The 18,182-nt window shown below is 41.6% G+C and overlaps 1 protein-coding gene across 1 annotated transcript in view; it reads left to right on the plus strand.

Annotated features, from left to right (window-relative positions):
• L3MBTL4 (L3MBTL histone methyl-lysine binding protein 4) overlaps positions 1-18,182 on the plus strand; it is a gene marked incomplete at both ends in the record, with an annotated part of 548,580 nt that overhangs the window by 71,648 nt on the left and 458,750 nt on the right. The window contains 3 exon segments of the mRNA XM_079718164.1: positions 5,328-5,344; positions 5,346-5,414; positions 7,700-7,810. Coding sequence (XP_079574290.1) covers positions 5,328-5,344; positions 5,346-5,414; positions 7,700-7,810 — 197 coding nt within the window.

Raw genomic sequence — 18,182 nt, forward strand, 5'->3', positions numbered from 1 at the left:
AGTCCCTGGAAATAATTTTTAAGCATTAGGTAAATACTTCTAGATTACTCTCCACATAGTTTTATAGTTTTTTTCTTCCAACAACAATATTAGAAAATTCAGACATTAAAAAGAAAAAAAAAAAAGGAACAAGACCAGATCTCTCAAAATATAGGCACAAATTTTCTGTGAAGATCTTAAAATTTGTTTTTTTGCTGTTGAGTTGTATGAGTTCTTTTTATATTTTGGATATTAACCCCTTATCAGATCAATGATTTGCAAACATTTTCTCTCATTCAGTAGGTTGTCTTCTCATTTTGTTGATAGTTTTCTTTGCTGTGCATAAGCGTTTTAGTTTGATATAGTCCCACTCATTTATTTTTGCTTTCGTTGCCTTTGCTTTTTGTATCAAATCCAGAAAATCATCACCAGGACCAATGTCAAGGAGCTTACTGCCTGTGTCTTCTTCTAGGAGTTTTAAGGTTTCAGGACTTAGCATTCATGTCTTTAATCAGCTTTCCAGGGTTCTATAATGTACATGAACTTGCTCCCTACTGGCATTTCTCTGTAACAGATTTATGTTTTGCATTCTTAGTTACTGAATGTTAAATCAGTTTTCATTCACTTATTTCCTTTTCACACTTCCAGGAATTTTTGTTGACAGTTCTCATCTGCTTTTGGCTTTTTACCTGTTGTCGTTGTGACTTTATGTCCTTGTATTAGTTTTATTAAATTTTTTTGTATAACCTATGTTTTATTTATACTTTCTTTTTATGTTCATTTCTCCTTCCACCCGAGTTACTCTCCCCAAGTAGATATTGGGTTGGCCAAAAAGTCTGTTTGGGTTTTTCTGTAAGACGTTACAAAAACCCTAGCGAATTTTTTGGCCAACCCCATAGCAATTGGTGGTAATCCCTCCATGTTAATTACCATGAGCTAACTAGCATATCAAACCACTTCATAAAGTTTAGTGCCTTAACACAATTAAGAATTGATTTCTTGCTCCTGTCATAGTACAGGAGCTCCTGTCATAGTACAGTAATGGTTGATAGGGGTTAGTTCTGCTCCATTTAATTACTCTGGGATTGGGACTCCCCCAGGTCCTTGGGAATCTTTCTATCTGACCTGAGATTGGAAAGAGGACTGATGGTTACACGAGAGGGGTTTGGGGCCAAACTCAGAAGTAGCTTATTACAATCATTTCTACCCAAATGCATTGGCCAGAACTCAGTTACATAACTGCATTCAAATGCATGGGAGTAAAGGAAATGTAGTTCAGCTATTTTCCCAAGAGGGAAATGAACAATTAGCCATTCTATGCTACGCATATTTTGCTAATTCCCATATAATTGCATATACACACACATATACACACTCAGACACTCTTATGTTCATGAACCCATGTCGTTTTTTAGATTATTGCTTGTGCTGTAAAAATGGGCTTACATTATGTACATCTTTTTCCATCTTTTTTTATGGTGCTCAACTATGTCTCATGGCAAATCTCTTCCAGCTCATTTGTTATAGTTCTAATTCTTTATAAAGCCTACATACTATTCCATGATGTGTTGTATCAAAATTAATTCAGTATTTTCTCTGTTGATAAGTGTTCATTTAAAAATGCCTTTATTGATGCTTCGGTGGCATTTAGAAGGGAGCAGAGCTAAATGTTCTACTTTTTTTTCTTTTTTTTTTTTTTTCTGCGGTACGCGGGCCTCTCACTGTTGTGGCCTCTCCCGTTGCGGAGCACAGGCTCCGGATGCGCAGGCTCAGCGGCCATGGCTCACGAGCCCAGCCGCTCCGCGGCATGTGGGATCTTCCCTGACCGGGGCACGAACCCGCATCCCCTGCATTGGTAGGCAGACTCTCAACCACTGCGCCACCAGGGAAGCCCTGTTCTACATTTTTAAGTTGGAAGTCTAGCATTCAAACTTGTTGTGAACAAATGCTAAATGCAAGTTTATTTTCAGAAATAAAGCTATAATGATTGATAATTTTGGAGATGATGGAATGTACTTTGTAGGAATAACAGCAGCTTGTTTCTTCAGATTCTCCAGAATCAGTTGGCTGGGCATACTTATTAGCAAATATTCTAGATGTTTGAGGAGCACATAGAAATATTTAGCAAGCTATGTTCTGATACCAAATAACTACTTAAGTTTACTTCATAATTTGTAAAGCTAAAATTACATTAGCAAAATTTACAGTATAAATAAATCTTTTATTTAATTGCAACATTAACTATTAACTTGTTTTAGGCAAACAAAGAATTACTATATTTTAAATGGCATTGTACTCTTTCCTGTGGATAGATTCTACTGGCATAAGGAAGGTGAGAGTTCAGAGAAAAACTAATTAATTAAGTGCCTGTGAAGAGTGAGGTACCGCTAGAACCTGAGGGTGTAACAAAGAATGGTAAAGACATAACGTATAAGGGTCATTATGTTAGTCATAGAATATTACTCAGTGAAATATTATGTAGTTAGTGACATTGAGAGAAAAATGGGAGCGAAATAAACAATTTTTCTATAATGTTTTTAGTGTTTTTCTATAATGTTAGCTATTGAGAGACAGACAGACAGACAGAGAGAGTGAGACAGAGAAGGAGGTGATTAACCCCATCTCGCATGCCTGGGCTGCATTAGGTGCTGTGGGAGCCATGGGCTTTTTGAAGACAGCTCTGCTGGGAGCTTGGCCAGGGTGGCACAGATTGGTTGCTTCCCGTGATCTCTCTTTCCTCAGTCTATGCTGAAGACAGTTCCTCTCAGCCATAATTTGAGCAAAACAAGCTCTTTGACACATGCTTGAGGTCCTGCTCATCCACACTGTAGACCCAAGAGTTCTCCGTGTGCTTTATTTAGCATGTGATTGACGACCAAGTAGCAGATCTGATGTCCTGTCATAAATATTAGGGAGTCTAATTTGTATTCTTTGGCCAGAAAGGATATTTTAACTTTAATTGTAATGAGCTGAATGAGAGTCCAGGACTTCTGGCATCTAAGGTACGGTCAGTGTGAGGTGAGTTTCGATGTGTCTTTTGAAAACCAAATTGGGGGAACCTGAAGTAGGCTTAACCGTGACTGTCCTCACGTCTGGTAGTCAGTGGTGTACAGTGTCTGACCCAGGATGCTTGGTGGCCATGCAGTGTTAAGATGCTTTTTCATAACTGGCCCCTCTGTGTGCAGAACCAGAGGGCAGGTCCCAGTCAGTGGTGCCTTTTCTCAGTCTCTACCATTGGGAGGCCCAGAGTCTGGACAAGTCGCTGCTCTGCCTTGTGAGCACTGCCTGAATCAGTCTCTCAGAATGATGGCGAATCCCACTCAGGCTTCCCTGGTTCTGGGGGTCCAAATGGCATACAATTTAATTTTTAGTAAAAAGGAGAATTTGAGGTGAAATGCAATAAATGTGTCCAAAAGATAAAATTTCTCTATAAATAAAATAATAAAAAGTGTAGTTAATATTGAATGTTACATATGCTTTTATATGTTAAACATTATAACGTCAACATGTGATGCAAAATACCCCAAGATCCAGCAGTTTTACTCCTGGAGATGCATTCCAACAGAAATATCTACTTCTGGTCCCTGCAAAAAACACGCTAGAATATTTGTAACAGCACTTTCTGTAATAGCCCCCAAATTAAAACTCCTCAAATGACCATCACCAGTAGAAAGGATGAATAAATTGTGAGATACCCCTGAATGGAGCACTATACAGCAGTGAAAATGAACAACCCTCACACAGCAGTCTACAGAACCTTGAAGCCAGACTACTGAGCAAAAGCCCAGGACCACAGATGAGCACAGGCTGTGTGATTCCATTCATACAAGGAGAAAAGGGAATGAGCAGAGCTCATCTCAGAGGGCAGAAGCCAGAACAGGTGGCTCCCTTTGAGGAGAGTGGGGCCGTGACCAGACGGGGGCGGGATGGGGCCGGGGTGTCCCACGTTCTGGTTACGTGGGAGAGTTTATGACAATTTCTCAGTCTGTCCACTTGATTCGTATTTTTTTAAAAATATATTTTATTTTGGCAAAACATTTAAATGTGAACCAAAAAATTATCAGAAGTACTGGAAAACTGTACAGAAAATTTATTTCAGAGATTCCTGCATATTGCTTCAGGCTTTTTGCTTAAATAAGAAATAAACAGATTTTTGAGTAATACAGCTATTTAGATTGAATTAATGCATATTGATATTACACCTTAAAACGTATCTGTGTGTATGTATTGATACATACTTTAAATATTTTTTAACTGTTGATCCTGTGTTATACCAAGAAGAAATCTTAAAGTCTCCCAAATAAGAATTGTACGGACCATGTGATATTCTGAAACTACCATGTGGTAAACTGGAAATTATTATTAATATTTTAAACAACTTCAAAAATTAACCACTTGGGCTATCTCTTAAATCTTTGGCCAATGATTAAATCAAGATGACAATTACATATTATAATTGTTTTTTAGAAAGTAAAAGTCAGAAAGATAAATATTTCCTAAAAGTTTGTCCAGATGTCTAAAGCTGTAGTGAGAGACAGCAGTGGTAAATTCATAGTCTTAAATGCTTATATTATTTTTAAAGAAATGGAAATAATTATGTTTACAATTCAGTTTGGCAAGACAACTATAAAACAAACCTAAGGGAAGTATGAGGAAAGAGGTGATAAGACTAAAAGTAGCAAACGAAATAGTTAGGAAAGACAAAAGAAAACAATAGATCTGATGGGTGAGTCTAAGTACTCATTTCTTGAAAGGAAAAAGAAAACACAGTAATACAGACAGACCTCTAGCAAATGTAATTAGGAATAAAATAACACAAGCATAAAGAGAAATAAGAAACCCAATTAGACAGAAATTTTTAAACATAGTGTGCTTTATATCATGTTATACCAATATATATTTTAAAATTGCAATGATAAATAACAAACCTGGGAAATTGTAATTACAAACATTTAATTATGAGAATAAAACCCTAATCGATGCAGAATTATTGGAGGAATTGGAAAGATCATCCGTTCATGGTGTGAGGTTAGACAGTGATTGTTTTCAAGCATCTCAAGAGGCCTCCTGGGGGTGGCCTGGCTCTGCCCCGTGCTCAGACCCCCATTCGACCTCGGTTCGCCTGCTTGCCCTCATGGAGTGAATGCACGGACCAGTGAATGCGTGCACACGAGCATAGTGGGGGCGAAACAGCCCTCGCAGAGGGTATCACAGACTTACGTTCTTAATAGGGGCTCTTGAATAGTGAGCATTCAGTTAACAGTGGGTATTATTATTAGCAGGTGTCTCATAGTATATGGGAATCAAAATATCAATGAGTAACCATTTGATATTTATTTATTTATCAGGTTATCCTGAGCCAGAAAAAATTTTCCTGGACAGAATGTCTGGAAGCTACTCGAACTAATGCAGTACCTGCCGAAGTTTTTAAAATGGTAAGTTTGGATGTGTAACACTCCCAGCTTTTTTAAACAGTGTCCGTGTGGAATGGTGCCTTCATTTGGCAATTCAAAATCATTCTAGTTTTCTCCTTTTAAATTCAAGTGTTGTTTCCATGACCAATTTGCTTTGCTTTTCAGTTAAAAATACAAAGGAGGTGACTCATTTACTGTTGTTCTTATACACCAGTGTAGATGACGATTTCCCTCCTTGAAGTCCGGTTGGAAGCCCCCTCAGCCTCTGATGACTGAGCCCTTCCTTTCTGGGTCTGTTGGTCCTCTGAGTGGGAACCCTGAGCTTTCGGTCTCAGGGACTGTTTGGCGGTCGATGATGCCGGGATAAAATAGATGGAGTGTATGTAGCCCCTGTGTGTTACCCTTTCACCTATTCTGAGGGAACATTGCTTTTAGCAATTTGTCAGAATACCAACTTGTAAAGTTCAAATTTGTACTTACACATTTATTCCAGGATTAAACCAAGTATAAAGAAAGTGTACTGATAGCATAGTTAGAGATACTTACGTTCTAAACCAGTGGTTTTCAAGCTCTGTTCCCTTTCAGCTATGTGTCCCTGACTCATCTTTAATCAGAATGTTATATAGTGAGCTTCTCCATGTGATTTCTTTTACTGAAAGTTTTCTAAAGATCAAAAGGGGTTTAAAACAGAATGCTATTTCGTTTTTTAAAACAATTGATTAAAATAGGTAGAATTTGGAGGAAGAGGTATAATCAAATTAACAGGGCTAGAAGTTCTGGTGTGCTAGAAAGAAAGCATTTTAAGAATTGCAAAAATTCAATAAGCAAAAATACCAGCTGCTTATAGTCTCACTTCCTCTCTTGCTTTCTGTCAAAACTTCATCTAACTCTTCCAAGAAGAAAATTACAAGAAAATCATACTATGAAAAGATGCAGTTAAAAAGGCAACCTCCAGCCTCTGTCACAGGTTTATTAAGGGTTCACCTCAAGCTGTATGTCTTTGGCATCTGCAATATGAAACAATTACCTTTGTTATCAGCATGGTAACCTCGGGGAGAAAAGAAATATTTTCAAGGATCAGAGACCTAATTATAGTCAGTATGCTCCATTTAGTAGACATAATAATGCATTTTAGAAAGAAATATGCTTCCACAAAAGCTGGAGAGGAACAAACTAGGTATTGTAGAAAGATTTAACTGTTTTGTAAGTCAGGCATTATCAAAAGTTTTATTTTGCTACTGCCATTTTCTAGACTTGAGAAATTCAGTACCCTTTCATTTTCAAGAAAGTCAACTGAACACTTTTATGTGTAATAGCTTTCAAAGTGAAACTTTTTGCCATCCTTAAACACTGGCAGAGTTGTCTTTTGACTGATTTTTGGTAAATTTCCTCAGTTTCAATGATTTGGTAAGCCCCAGTGCATTTTTTCCCCACTCCATTTTCTTTTTTTTTTTTTTTTTTTTTTTTTTGTGGTATGCGGGCCTCTCACTGTTGTGGCCTCTCCCGTTGCGGAGCACAGGCTCCGGACGCGCAGGCTCAGCAGCCATGGCTCACGGGCCCAGCCGCTCCGCGGCATATGGGATCCTCCCAGACCGGGGCACGAACCCGTATCCCCTGCATCGGCAGGCGGACTCTCAACCACTGCGCCACCAGGGAGGCCCTCCATTTTCTTTAGTGTTTCCTGAGTGTCCATCGTTGTAGACTCCTGGTTCCCAGCATTTTAAGACTTGGAAGAAACCTTAAATTAATACAGTTTAACATGCTTATGTTAAAGATGAAGCAACAAAAGCACAGATTATGACTTTAAATTACATTGTGGTATGATTTTAAAACATTTAACTTTTATAATTATGGCAGCTTTTATCTATTTTAAAATTTAAAAGATCATGTTTATCCTTTCTAATTATTTGTTAATTTTGCCTTCTGTGTCTTACACTCCAAAACTGGGCAGTGATAATAGTCAATGATTTCTTAATTTAAAAGGTTAATTTTAGAAAAAAATAACATCTAAACCAATAGATAAATTATAATAAGATCCTTTTTTGAACTTGTGACCATTAATGACTTTATGATTTAATCTTTGTCTTTTAGCTATCTTGAAAATTACCAAAATAGTCTTTTTCCTCCTGCAGGTTTTTATGAAAGTGGATAAAATAATATGCATGAAGGTCTATGTGCTCTTAAAACTAAATTTCAGTTGTATTAAATATCTGATGTAAAGTTAGAACAGTCATATTTTAGAAAACGTTAGTAGCACATCTGAATTATTGGATTTCGCATGACTTGTTGCTCTTGTAATGTTACAGCGGTTGCCCCATGGTTTTCTCCCGAATATGAAACTTGAAGTCGTGGATAAACGAAACCCCAGGTTAATTCGTGTTGCTACGATTATAGATGTTGATGACCAAAGAATAAAGGTACATGTTTGGATTAGTATGATATTGTATTGGCGTTTTCCCTACATTTCCTGTGAGACTGGCTTCAGAGGCTCTGATTTCTTATCTCAGCAGGAGAATCGAACTGGCCTGACTTCACTGCTGGTCACGAGACTCTGGTAGAAGGTCCTCTAGCCAGTGTGTGTGGAAGGGGACTCTGTAGATTAGACACGACTAATTTTCAGAGGGTTCTTACACGTCCCTGTTTGGATTTGCTGCGTAGACGTTATACATTTTGTTCCTTTTTTAAAAAAAAAGCTTCTTTTTGTTGGTATTATCAGATTTTTCTTGAAACTGTTGTCATTAAACACCTTAACAAGAACGATTACCTCCTTGTTCTCTCCTATTCAAACAAAAGGTTAGATTTTTTTTTTTTTTTTTTAAACAAAGGCCCAGTGAGATGTGGGCATATTTTTTTTTTTTTTTTTTTAAGATGTTGGGGGTAGGAGTTTATTAATTAATTAATTTATTTTTGCTGTGTTGGGTCTTCGTTTCTGTGCGAGGGCTTTCTCTAGTTGTGGCAAGCGGGGGCCGCTCTTCATCGCGGTGCGCGGGCCTCTCCTGTTGTGGAGCACAGGCTCCAGACACGCAGGCTCAGTAGCCGTGGCTCATGGGCCTAGTTGCTCTGCGGCATGTGGGATCCTCCCAGACCAGGGCTCGAACCCGTGTCCCCTGCATTAGCAGGCAGATTCTCCACCACTGCGCCACCAGGGAAGCCCAAAGGTTAGATTTTTAAGTGAAAATTTGATTCACAGATTTCTATACCATCCTTGCTGTGACATCTGTTTTTTGAAAAATATACACATCTTCAAAATTAAATTATCCTTAAGTGAAAGCCTTTCATTTTTTTATACAGAGAGCTGAAAGCATCTGTGGAATTCAATAAATCTTCTACAGTATATGACAGTTCAAAAATTATTTTCCACCCAAGCACAGTTTATTTTCATATTAATAAAAAGATTGAAGCCAACGAATATTTATAGAAATTATTAAGAAAGATGTATTTAAGTTTGATATACAGTTTGATATAATTTAAAAGAAATCTTATTTGCTATATGCCTAATTTGAAAACAACTTCTAATTCATCTCATAGAGAATAATCAGTACGTACATTTTAGTAAAACATAGAGATGCTTATTTGCCTTGGCCATGGATTATCAAAAGCAGATATTGGCAATGTCCTTTATTTTTCTGACAAATGAAAACTGTGCTAAACGCTATTCAGGAATAATATGTTATAGGTATTTTCTCCCACATACATTGTTATTAAGGTTTTATTTTAAATTTAATTTTAAGCATATTGCATAAATTCTTATTTGTAGCTTTTTCTTGTTTACTCTTTTGAAAATTTATTTATTTATTTATTTATTTATTTATGGCTGCGTTGGGTCTTCGTTGCTGTGCACGGGCTTTCTCTACTTGTGGCGAGCAGGGGCTACTCTTTGTTGCGGTGTGCTGGTTTCTCTTGTTGCGGAGCACGGGCTCTAGGCATGCGGGCTCAGTAGTTGTGGCTCATGGGCTCTAGAGTGCAGGCTCAGTAGTTGTGGCACATGGGCTTAGTTGCTCCACGGCATGTTGAGCAGGGGACCAGGGCCCAAACATGTGTCCCCTGCAATGGCAGGCGGATTCTTTTTTTTTTTTTTTTTTTTTTAATTTTATTTATTTATTTATTCATTCATTCATTCATTTATTTATGGCTGTGTTGGGTCTTCGTTTCTGTGCGTGGGCTTTCTCCAGTTGTGGCGAGCGGGGGCCACTCTTCATCGCGGTGTGCGGGCCTCTCACTATCGCGGCCTCTCTTGTTGCGGAGCACAGGCTCCAGACGCGCAGGCTCAGTAGTTGTGGTGCACGGGCCTAGTTGCTCCACGGCATGTGGGATCTTCCCAGACCAGGGCTCGAACCCGTGTCCCCTGCATTGGCAGGCAGACTCTCAACCACTGCGCCACCAGGGAAGCCCGCAGGCGGATTCTTAACCACTGCTTTTTGGCTGTTTTAAATAATGGTGCTGTGAATATTTGTGTGTGTGTTTGTGTGGTCATATGTCTTCACTTCTCTTAGGTATATATCTAGGAGTAGAATTGCTGCATCCTATGATAATTCTTTGTTTAATGTTGTGCTCCAAAGTGGCTGCACCATTTTACATTCTCACCAGCGGTATACAAAGGTTCCAGTGTCTCTACATCCTTACCAACATTTGTTATTGTCTATTTTATTTATTATGGTTATCTCACTGGGCCTGAAGTGTTTAGCTCCAAAGAATCTGAATTATTACATGTGACCACTAAAGAGAAGGGGGGTGCAGCGGTTGTTGCTTCGTGGTTGCACTAGTAGAAGCAGGAGCAGTAGTGGGTGTGGTGACATCAGTCTCAGGAGTCACAGACGCAGTAATAGGAAAGTAAGAAGACCCGGGTGCCGAATGTGGGCTTTGTTCCAGGGAGCTCGTTGAGTATGTCACATATCGCATCTTTATCATCACAACAACTCTCTTGTTTATTTTTTATTGAGATATAATTGACGTATAGCAGTATATTATTGACAGTTTCAGGTGTACCATATGATTGGAGATTTGTATATGTTGGGAAAGCATCACCACAATAAGTCTAGTTACACAACAGCCCTTCCAGGTAGGTGTTATTTCTTCTTTGCAGTTGGCACGGAGAACTGAATTTGACCAAGTTTGCACAACTAGTTTACACTTAGATGTTTCAACTCATTTTAGACCTTACTCTGCAGCTCTGATGAGCCATTGGCATTAGGGGCTATAATTGTCAGTGTTAGGGACGATAGCAGCCCTATTCAAGATACTCTATACTCCGCTGGTGCTAGCCAGGCCAGATATTCTGATTTTCATACTGAAAATATCAATTTGGTTGTGTATCATTCATTGGTAGGTGAGCTGTGAAGTTTTTCTTACAATGGCAGGGTTTTAAGATGCTACTTCCGTCTTGTTTTGATTACTGTGTTTATTAATTACCATGTTTACTCTCTAATAAATATTTATGATGTACTCAATGTGTGTCTTGTTCAGTTTATGGCCAGCTATTATGTTTAATAACTGTTCTTTTGTTTGGTTGCACAGTGTACTCTGTTATATCTGAAAACCCATTACTGTCACCTTATCAGGAATTGCGCATTAAATTACAATAGACGGATGGATGCTTTTAGGAAGTTTAGCCTTTATTTGGAAAAAAAACGTATTCTTCTACAAATAAACATAAAGGGAGGACTTAAGACAGAGTAATATTTGATAAATATTTGCCCTGTGGGAACCGCAGCTAAGCTGTGAAATGAATTATAAATGAATTCCAAATAGATGTTTTAGGAAGTTCTACTGAATCATTAATAAATTGAGTCTCTTCAGCAAGTCTTTTCATATTTAATGCATTAACTGGATGTATTTGTGGCATTTCTAAATGAAATAAGAGCATCATGACCAAGAGAAATTGTCACAGTAAGTGGTCTATGTGTGTGACTTGAAACTAGTTTGAATTTTAGGTCAGATTAATAAGTTCAAAGCTTTTGTTTGAAAAAATCTTGCAGGTGGACTCATGCAAAGCAAAAGTCCAAATACAAACCTGTGAATGTTCATTTTAATTGAGGGTTGCCAGCACTTTGAGGAAGTTGCTTGACCCCTACAAGTCCTGGTGTAATTATCTGTCAAAGAGGGAGCAGAGTGTGGAGTGCGTCCTCTCACTCACCAGCATCTCCATCTCGGGCGCATTTTTGAAAATGATTTTGAAATACGAGACTAGAACAAGATACTAACATTAAAAATGACAGTCCTTTGAGCTAAACTTCTAATTAATGGCCATTACGTGCCACAGTGATTGATGACTGTCTTCATTTGGGAAGGAGACTGGGACAACTTTCAAAAATATTATGACCAATTAATGAAGAGATAATTTTCAGAGTAGTTGAAACTATAAATTAGTGTCAACCATGATTTCCAGAAAAGTTGAAGCAGGTAGAAGGCTCTACCTGGTAAAGTTGCGTTAGTGCGATCATGGTCACAACAAACAGCAATAATATCTGTGACGGCTCACCCGGGTGTGGTGCCACATGCTACCCTGTGCGTGCTTCACATCCTTTTCCTCTCCCCATCCACACGCCACCCCACAAGGGAGTCTCATGGAGGAACAAGTGCAGGCGCTTCAGCAACTTGCCCGAGGTCGCGTGGCTCCTAAGCGGTAGAGCAGGTAGGGACCAGGTGGCCCGGGTCTTCAGCCGGAGCTCTTAACCTGCAGGGCAGCATCTCCATCAGTTAAAGGGCCAGAGAGTAACCCAGCCTTGGGGGCCAAGTGTCTCTGCCGCAGCCGCTGGCTCTGTGGTTTAGCACAAAAGTGGCCGTAAACTTTATGGAAGCAGGTGAGCATGGCTGGGTCCCTAGAAAACTTTATTTATGGACACTGGAATTTGAATTCCAGATAATTCCACATGTCATGAAGTGTTCTTCTTTTGATTTTTCTCAAGCCATTTAAAAATGTAAAAACAATTTTTAGCCACCGGCATGCACAGAGATGGGTGCTAGGGCCCTATTTAGCCTCTGGGCTGTAATTTGCCAGTACCTGTCTTAATAGATACGCCATACTGATTAGATGATGAGATGAACTTATTGAGTTGTTACCTTTAGTATAAGCAGTTTTATATCCATGCCTTTTTTTTCTGGATATTTGATTTGTGAACCAAACCAGATCTATATTTAATTTTCAGTCTAGTTTTAGGTAAGTTTTATGTAGTCAGTCAAGGAGGTAGATGAGATGATGCCACGGAATCAACACTTTCTAGACTTAAATGCATGCCTCCTAGTATCAGTGGATTACCAGCCATTCATCTGATTTTCAGAGTGAGTGTAGTCAAGCCCCTCCCTGCCATAATGTACATTCTTTCCCAGAGTCAGCTTATCTGCCGCTGGTGTTGTATTCTCCAAGAACTGTGAGTAGAGACTCACACTGAACATTTTTATGAAAGTCAGCGTATCCAGAACAGAAATCTTTCCAACAGCGTAAAGAACCGCTGGAGCTGCTGCCAGCACTCCCTCTCCCTGGGTAACCTCACCCTGCCCGTCTCACCAGCCTGCCCTGCAGGACCTGCTGATATCCTGACCTGTGACTGTTTGGCTAGAGACACTAGCTTAGTCATGAGCTCCAAAGAATAGAAATAGCACGTTTCACAGTTTCTATGCAGAACACTGTCTTGTGTGGAAACTCTTAAATAAAAGGTGATGTGCGGTAGCACTGGTTGTTTTGAACCCCTATTTTAGGGTTATGCATTTCTTTGCGTGTCTGAGGAATGCTGTAGATGGTGCAGCTGCAAAATGCACGCCCCTGTCTACATAGATACTGGATTATGTTTGTGTTTCAAGGGTTCATGGACTTTCGGCTAAGTTAGTAAAAGGCCCTCCATCCACTATACTCCATCACTTCATTCAAAGCTTTGTATTTACTCAAAAAGTACGGGGCCGCTTGCCTGCCGGATAGTGAAGACTGGTTTCCCAGACCTCAGTCGGAAGGTGCGGTCTGGACTTGCTGTCTGTCTGCAGAGCGAACGAGAGAGTCTTTGGCATGTGTCTTAGCTTTGGAGGAGACACTCCTGGTCTCTGCTGTTCTCCTGAACAGAAGTGTGCTGTTTCTGACCAGCTGCAGCTCTGACATCACAAATGCCCTCACTGATACTGATGCTTCGCTAATTATGCCGGGCATCATCTCTTTTTCTCACATCCTGCTTCACACTCTATTTTGGGCCTCTCACTGCTGTGGCCTCTCCCGTGGCGGAGCACAGGCTCCGGACGCGCAGGCTTAGCGGCCATGGCTCACGGGCCCAGCCACTCCGCGGCATGTGGGATCTTCCCGGACCGGGGCACGAACCCGTGTCCCCTGCATCGGCAGGCGGACTCTCAACCACTGCGCCACCAGGGAAGCCCCACACTCTATTTTTACCACCAGGAGAATATCTCTCAAATATAAATAACTAAATGAAAACACCCCAGAATGAACTGATTAGGCAAGATGGTGATTAGGCATTTTCCCCCTTGTTACAAAATCTGTGTCATTTCTTGTGACATAAGGACAGGTGATAGACTCCAGGAAAGGAGATGCTTCTATGAGGAGGCACTGGGTAGATTCTTACTCAGGTTAGTTTATTCCCAAAATGGACTTGTATTATCTTCCCATTGCTACTGTAACAAATTACCACAAACTTAGTGGCTTAAAATCACACAGGCGTAGCACATTACATTGCCCTGTGTCACTGGGCTAGAATGGAGGTTTCAGCAAGGCTGTCTTTCTTTTGGAAGCTCTGGGGGATCCTGTTCCTGGCCTTTTCCAGTTTCTGGAGCAGCCTCTGTTCCTTGGCTCTTGGTCCTTTTCTCCACATTTAGCAGGTAGCATCTTCAAACCTCCCTCTGACATTTCTGTGTCCCGTGAATAGGGACGGTTGTGATTATCTTGGGCCCACAGGATAACCCAGGATAGTCTCTGCCATCTCAAAGTCCTTCACTTAATCACACCTGCAAAATCCCTCTTGCCATGTAAGGGAGCGTTTTCACAGGTTTTAGGGGTTAGGATGTGGACATCGCTGAGAACCATTATTCTGACTGTTGCAGTGGTGTTAAAGTTAAGATACACATTAAAAACACATAGAAGAGGCGAGGTCTACTATGCAATCAACAGCTTTTATTTACTGAGCATCCCAGGGTAGAAGGGACCATTCTAGGAGCCAGGGGCCCTGAGACAAGGCCCTCACAATCTAGTTGGGAGACGGGTTAAATCACAGTTCAGTGTAGAGTGCATGACACAAACCGTAAGGTGTGTGCAAGTTCACTACAAAGCAGCGAGCATTGTGAGCAAAGATGCCGAGGGGCAGATGGCTTCTCAAGAAGAACAGTTTTTCTTCTCTTAGAGATATTTGCATTTCCAAACACCAAATGCCTTTATTTACTATCATGTAGAGACAAAGGAGTCTTCAGATTTAATCTGTTTTAAAAGGTGTGTGTGCATGCATGCATGTATGTATTTGCACACACACACGCACGCATACACACACATTTATTTATTTATTTATTTTAATTGAAAGGCCCTTGGGCAGACAGGCTATACAAGCTCTGTGTTTGGACCTGGGAGCAGAGGCATCACAGGAAGCTGCATGGCTGTGGAGCCATTGGGGCTCAGCTGTGGGGAACAGGGCGCAGGAGCCTGCAGCTCAAGCAGGTGGGGCGGATCTTCTTTCCCTGCTACTACTTCTTAGAGGCTTATTCCCTGTGCATCCTACTCTGGGCCTCCCTCCGGGCGTTTGTGCCCTTGCTTCCTTGGCGGGACCAGCATGCAGCTGTGGAAACAGTGGGACCAGGCTGCATTCACGTGGCGCTCTTCCGCCAGCTCCGAGGAGGCCTTTGACAGAAAAGAAGGGGGGTAGATCTCATAAACTCAGAGGGTGGATCTGTGTTTCAGGACTGTCGAACCAAACAGGGAACTGTGGTGGGGTCCAGACGTGCAGGCTGGCCAGGGTGGCAGCCCCCCGAGAACAGTTGATGATCAGGGACACAGGCCGACACAAACTGGGAACAGGCGCTGCTGAAAATATCAGTATCCCGCCTTCCGGGTGGAACTGGGGTGGCTTTTCCACACTTAGCACAGATGAGGGTTCCCTGCAGCTCCAGGCTCCCCGTCACCTGGGAGCAGGTCAGGAATGGAGGCACAGGCCTCACCCCAGACCCGCTGAGTCAGAATCTGCATTTGAACAAGAGCCTCCTCCCCAGAGCTGCAGTCATGTATTTAACCGTAACTTGATATCGCTTATATGTTCCATGTTAATATGTCCTGGCTGAACTCCACAGCACGCAGACCCAGACCTGTTTCTTCCCTCAGCGTCCGCAGCTTAGTAAAGGGCAGCTTATCCACCAGATTGCTCAATCCAGACACCTGGGAGCCGTTCCTAAAATCTGCCCGTCTCAGAACAGCCACATACAGCCCGCCACCATATTCTATTGATTCTAACTCCCAGTACTGTGTCCCTCGTCTCTTGACCTCTCTTCATCTCCATGACAACCACCCTGATGAAAGCCGGCATCACCTCTCACATGGGCCACTACACTTCCCTTCCAGCTAGGCTCTCTGCACCCCCAAGCCCCTGTCAATCCATGCTGCACAGAGATGCCAGAGTGGACTTAAAATGTGGATTGGAGCACGTGCATTGAGGTAAAAAGAATCAACTCTTAGTGTGCCCGACTAGGTCCCTCACACTCCACTGTCAACTCACTTCCCCGACCTGTCTTCTCCCATCCTTTATCACCTTAGAGACAGCTGTACAGTTTAGAAAAGTGCAAGGATCTGGCTGGAGACTTTGGGCTTAATATTAACAGTTCTCTTTGGAGTGGAAGTGATGCCCCACTCTCTACCTCACAGCAGTGGTCACGCGCTGCCCCCTCTCATGCCTCTGAGTACTGGTGTTCATTTCTTTCTTGGGGAACCGGCCATACTCAGAACCCGTGTGGGCAATGACAGCTGTTTCACGACGGGCTTCTGCCCCTGGCACCTGGCAGAGCCCTTCCACAGGGATGGACGGTGCATCTGGATTTCATAATCATTGAAACGGTGCTACAAGGGTGCGTGAGGGATGCGCACAGTAGAATCAGGGAAATAGAAGAATTCCATTTTCATGGTTTTTACAGCAAAGATTTGCTTTGTGAAGTCAGTAGATATTTTTTTTTCCTAATAAGTGGAATTGGGCTCAATTTTATGTGAATATACCAAAGTTGGAGGTTTTGCATCAAGAACCTACAGGGAAGCAGACGTTGTCGTCTCGTTTCCACAAGTGCCGTGTCACTGGCATTTGCTTCCTCTTCTCCCGCTTCTGTTGTCCTTCTGCAGGCCCTCTCTCCACTGGGAAGGGGATTTTTGCCCATTCTCTAATCGTTGCCTTTTACAGACTTCTGAATGAGGCCAGGTTGAGTCCTGCGGCCAGAGAAGACAAAGAGCCATTCCGAGGGGTTTGGCTTTAAAGTCATCTCCGCAGGTGTCCAGGGACCCCGAGTCCATTTCTGTGACTCCACCCCCTCCTCCCCCATCAGTTCACTGCCCCCCCGTCAGCCAAGGAGGCTGCTTCACAGTCCTGCTTCCTCTCAGAACCCTGCTTTTCGTTCACCGGGAAGACAGAAGAAATGCAAAATAAAATCACCCCTGTCCCCACGGCCGGTCTCCCTTCCCGTCCATGTCTGAACACACACTCAGAGTTTCCGTGGGAGAATTATCCCGGCTCTATCAAAGCATTCACTTTCCTCTTATATGAATTTAATCTGCATCATAGGATTTACGGTTATCTGACATTAGATTACACATTCGTGTGTTTATTTCTTTATCATGTTTTGCCACTAGAATGTAAGCTCACGGAGGAAGCACTTTTCTCTCTTGATTTCCCAAGTACTCTTTTTTTTAATATTTGCTTGTTTATTTATTTATTTGGCTGTGTTGGGTCTTAGTTGCAGCACGCAAGATCTTCGCTGAGGCATGTGGGGTCTTTTGTCGTGGCACGAGGTCTTCTCTCTAGTTGTGGCATGCGGGTTTTCTCTCTGTAGTTATGGCGAGCAGGCTCCAAGGCGCGTGGGCTCTGTAGTTTGCGGTGCGCGGGCTCAGTAGTTGTGGTGTGCAGGCTTAGCTGCCCCACGGCATATGGGATCTTAGTGCCCCAACCGGGGATTGAACCCGCATCCCCTGCATTGGAAGGCGGATTCTTTACCACTGGATCACCAGGGAAGTCCCACCCAAGTACTCTTGACATCCTTGTGCCTATAGAACAGTCCCTGGCATTTCATCGGCACCAAATAAACACTTGCTGAATGAATGAATGAGGATTATAAATAAAAATGTACTGATAGGTTGTTTACTGGAAGTAAATTGCTATTATTAAGGATTCCTTATTCCTTATTCCTTATCAAAACAAATGTGCATTAACCCTTGGCATTAACTAGGTATCCTCTATGTAATCCCCCATAAAAGAGAAACTATTTATAATACCACATGGAACACTGGATTTTAATTGGTGCGTCTGTATTACTAATAGACTTTTAATAGGCAACATGGTAGCTATAAGCATGGCTAAGAATGATATAATATTTGAATAACTAAAATCATGCATTATTTCATTGTGTATGATGTTTTCTCCCTTGGAATATTGACACAGTGAGTCCTGGCAGTTACAATGGTGTCAGAGAAGCAGAGCCCATTATGGGGCCATTATGATAATAGCACATGACAAACAGTGGGGCTATGGATGGTAATGGATACATAATGGATAACAAATGTCTGGGATTCTGAACGGTAACAGTTGCTAGTGATTTTCTAGTAATAATAACCTCCTTCTC

The sequence above is a fragment of the Hyperoodon ampullatus genome, assembly GCF_949752795.1.
Source record: "Hyperoodon ampullatus genome assembly, chromosome: 13".
NCBI classification, from domain to species: Eukaryota; Metazoa; Chordata; class Mammalia; order Artiodactyla; family Ziphiidae; genus Hyperoodon; species Hyperoodon ampullatus.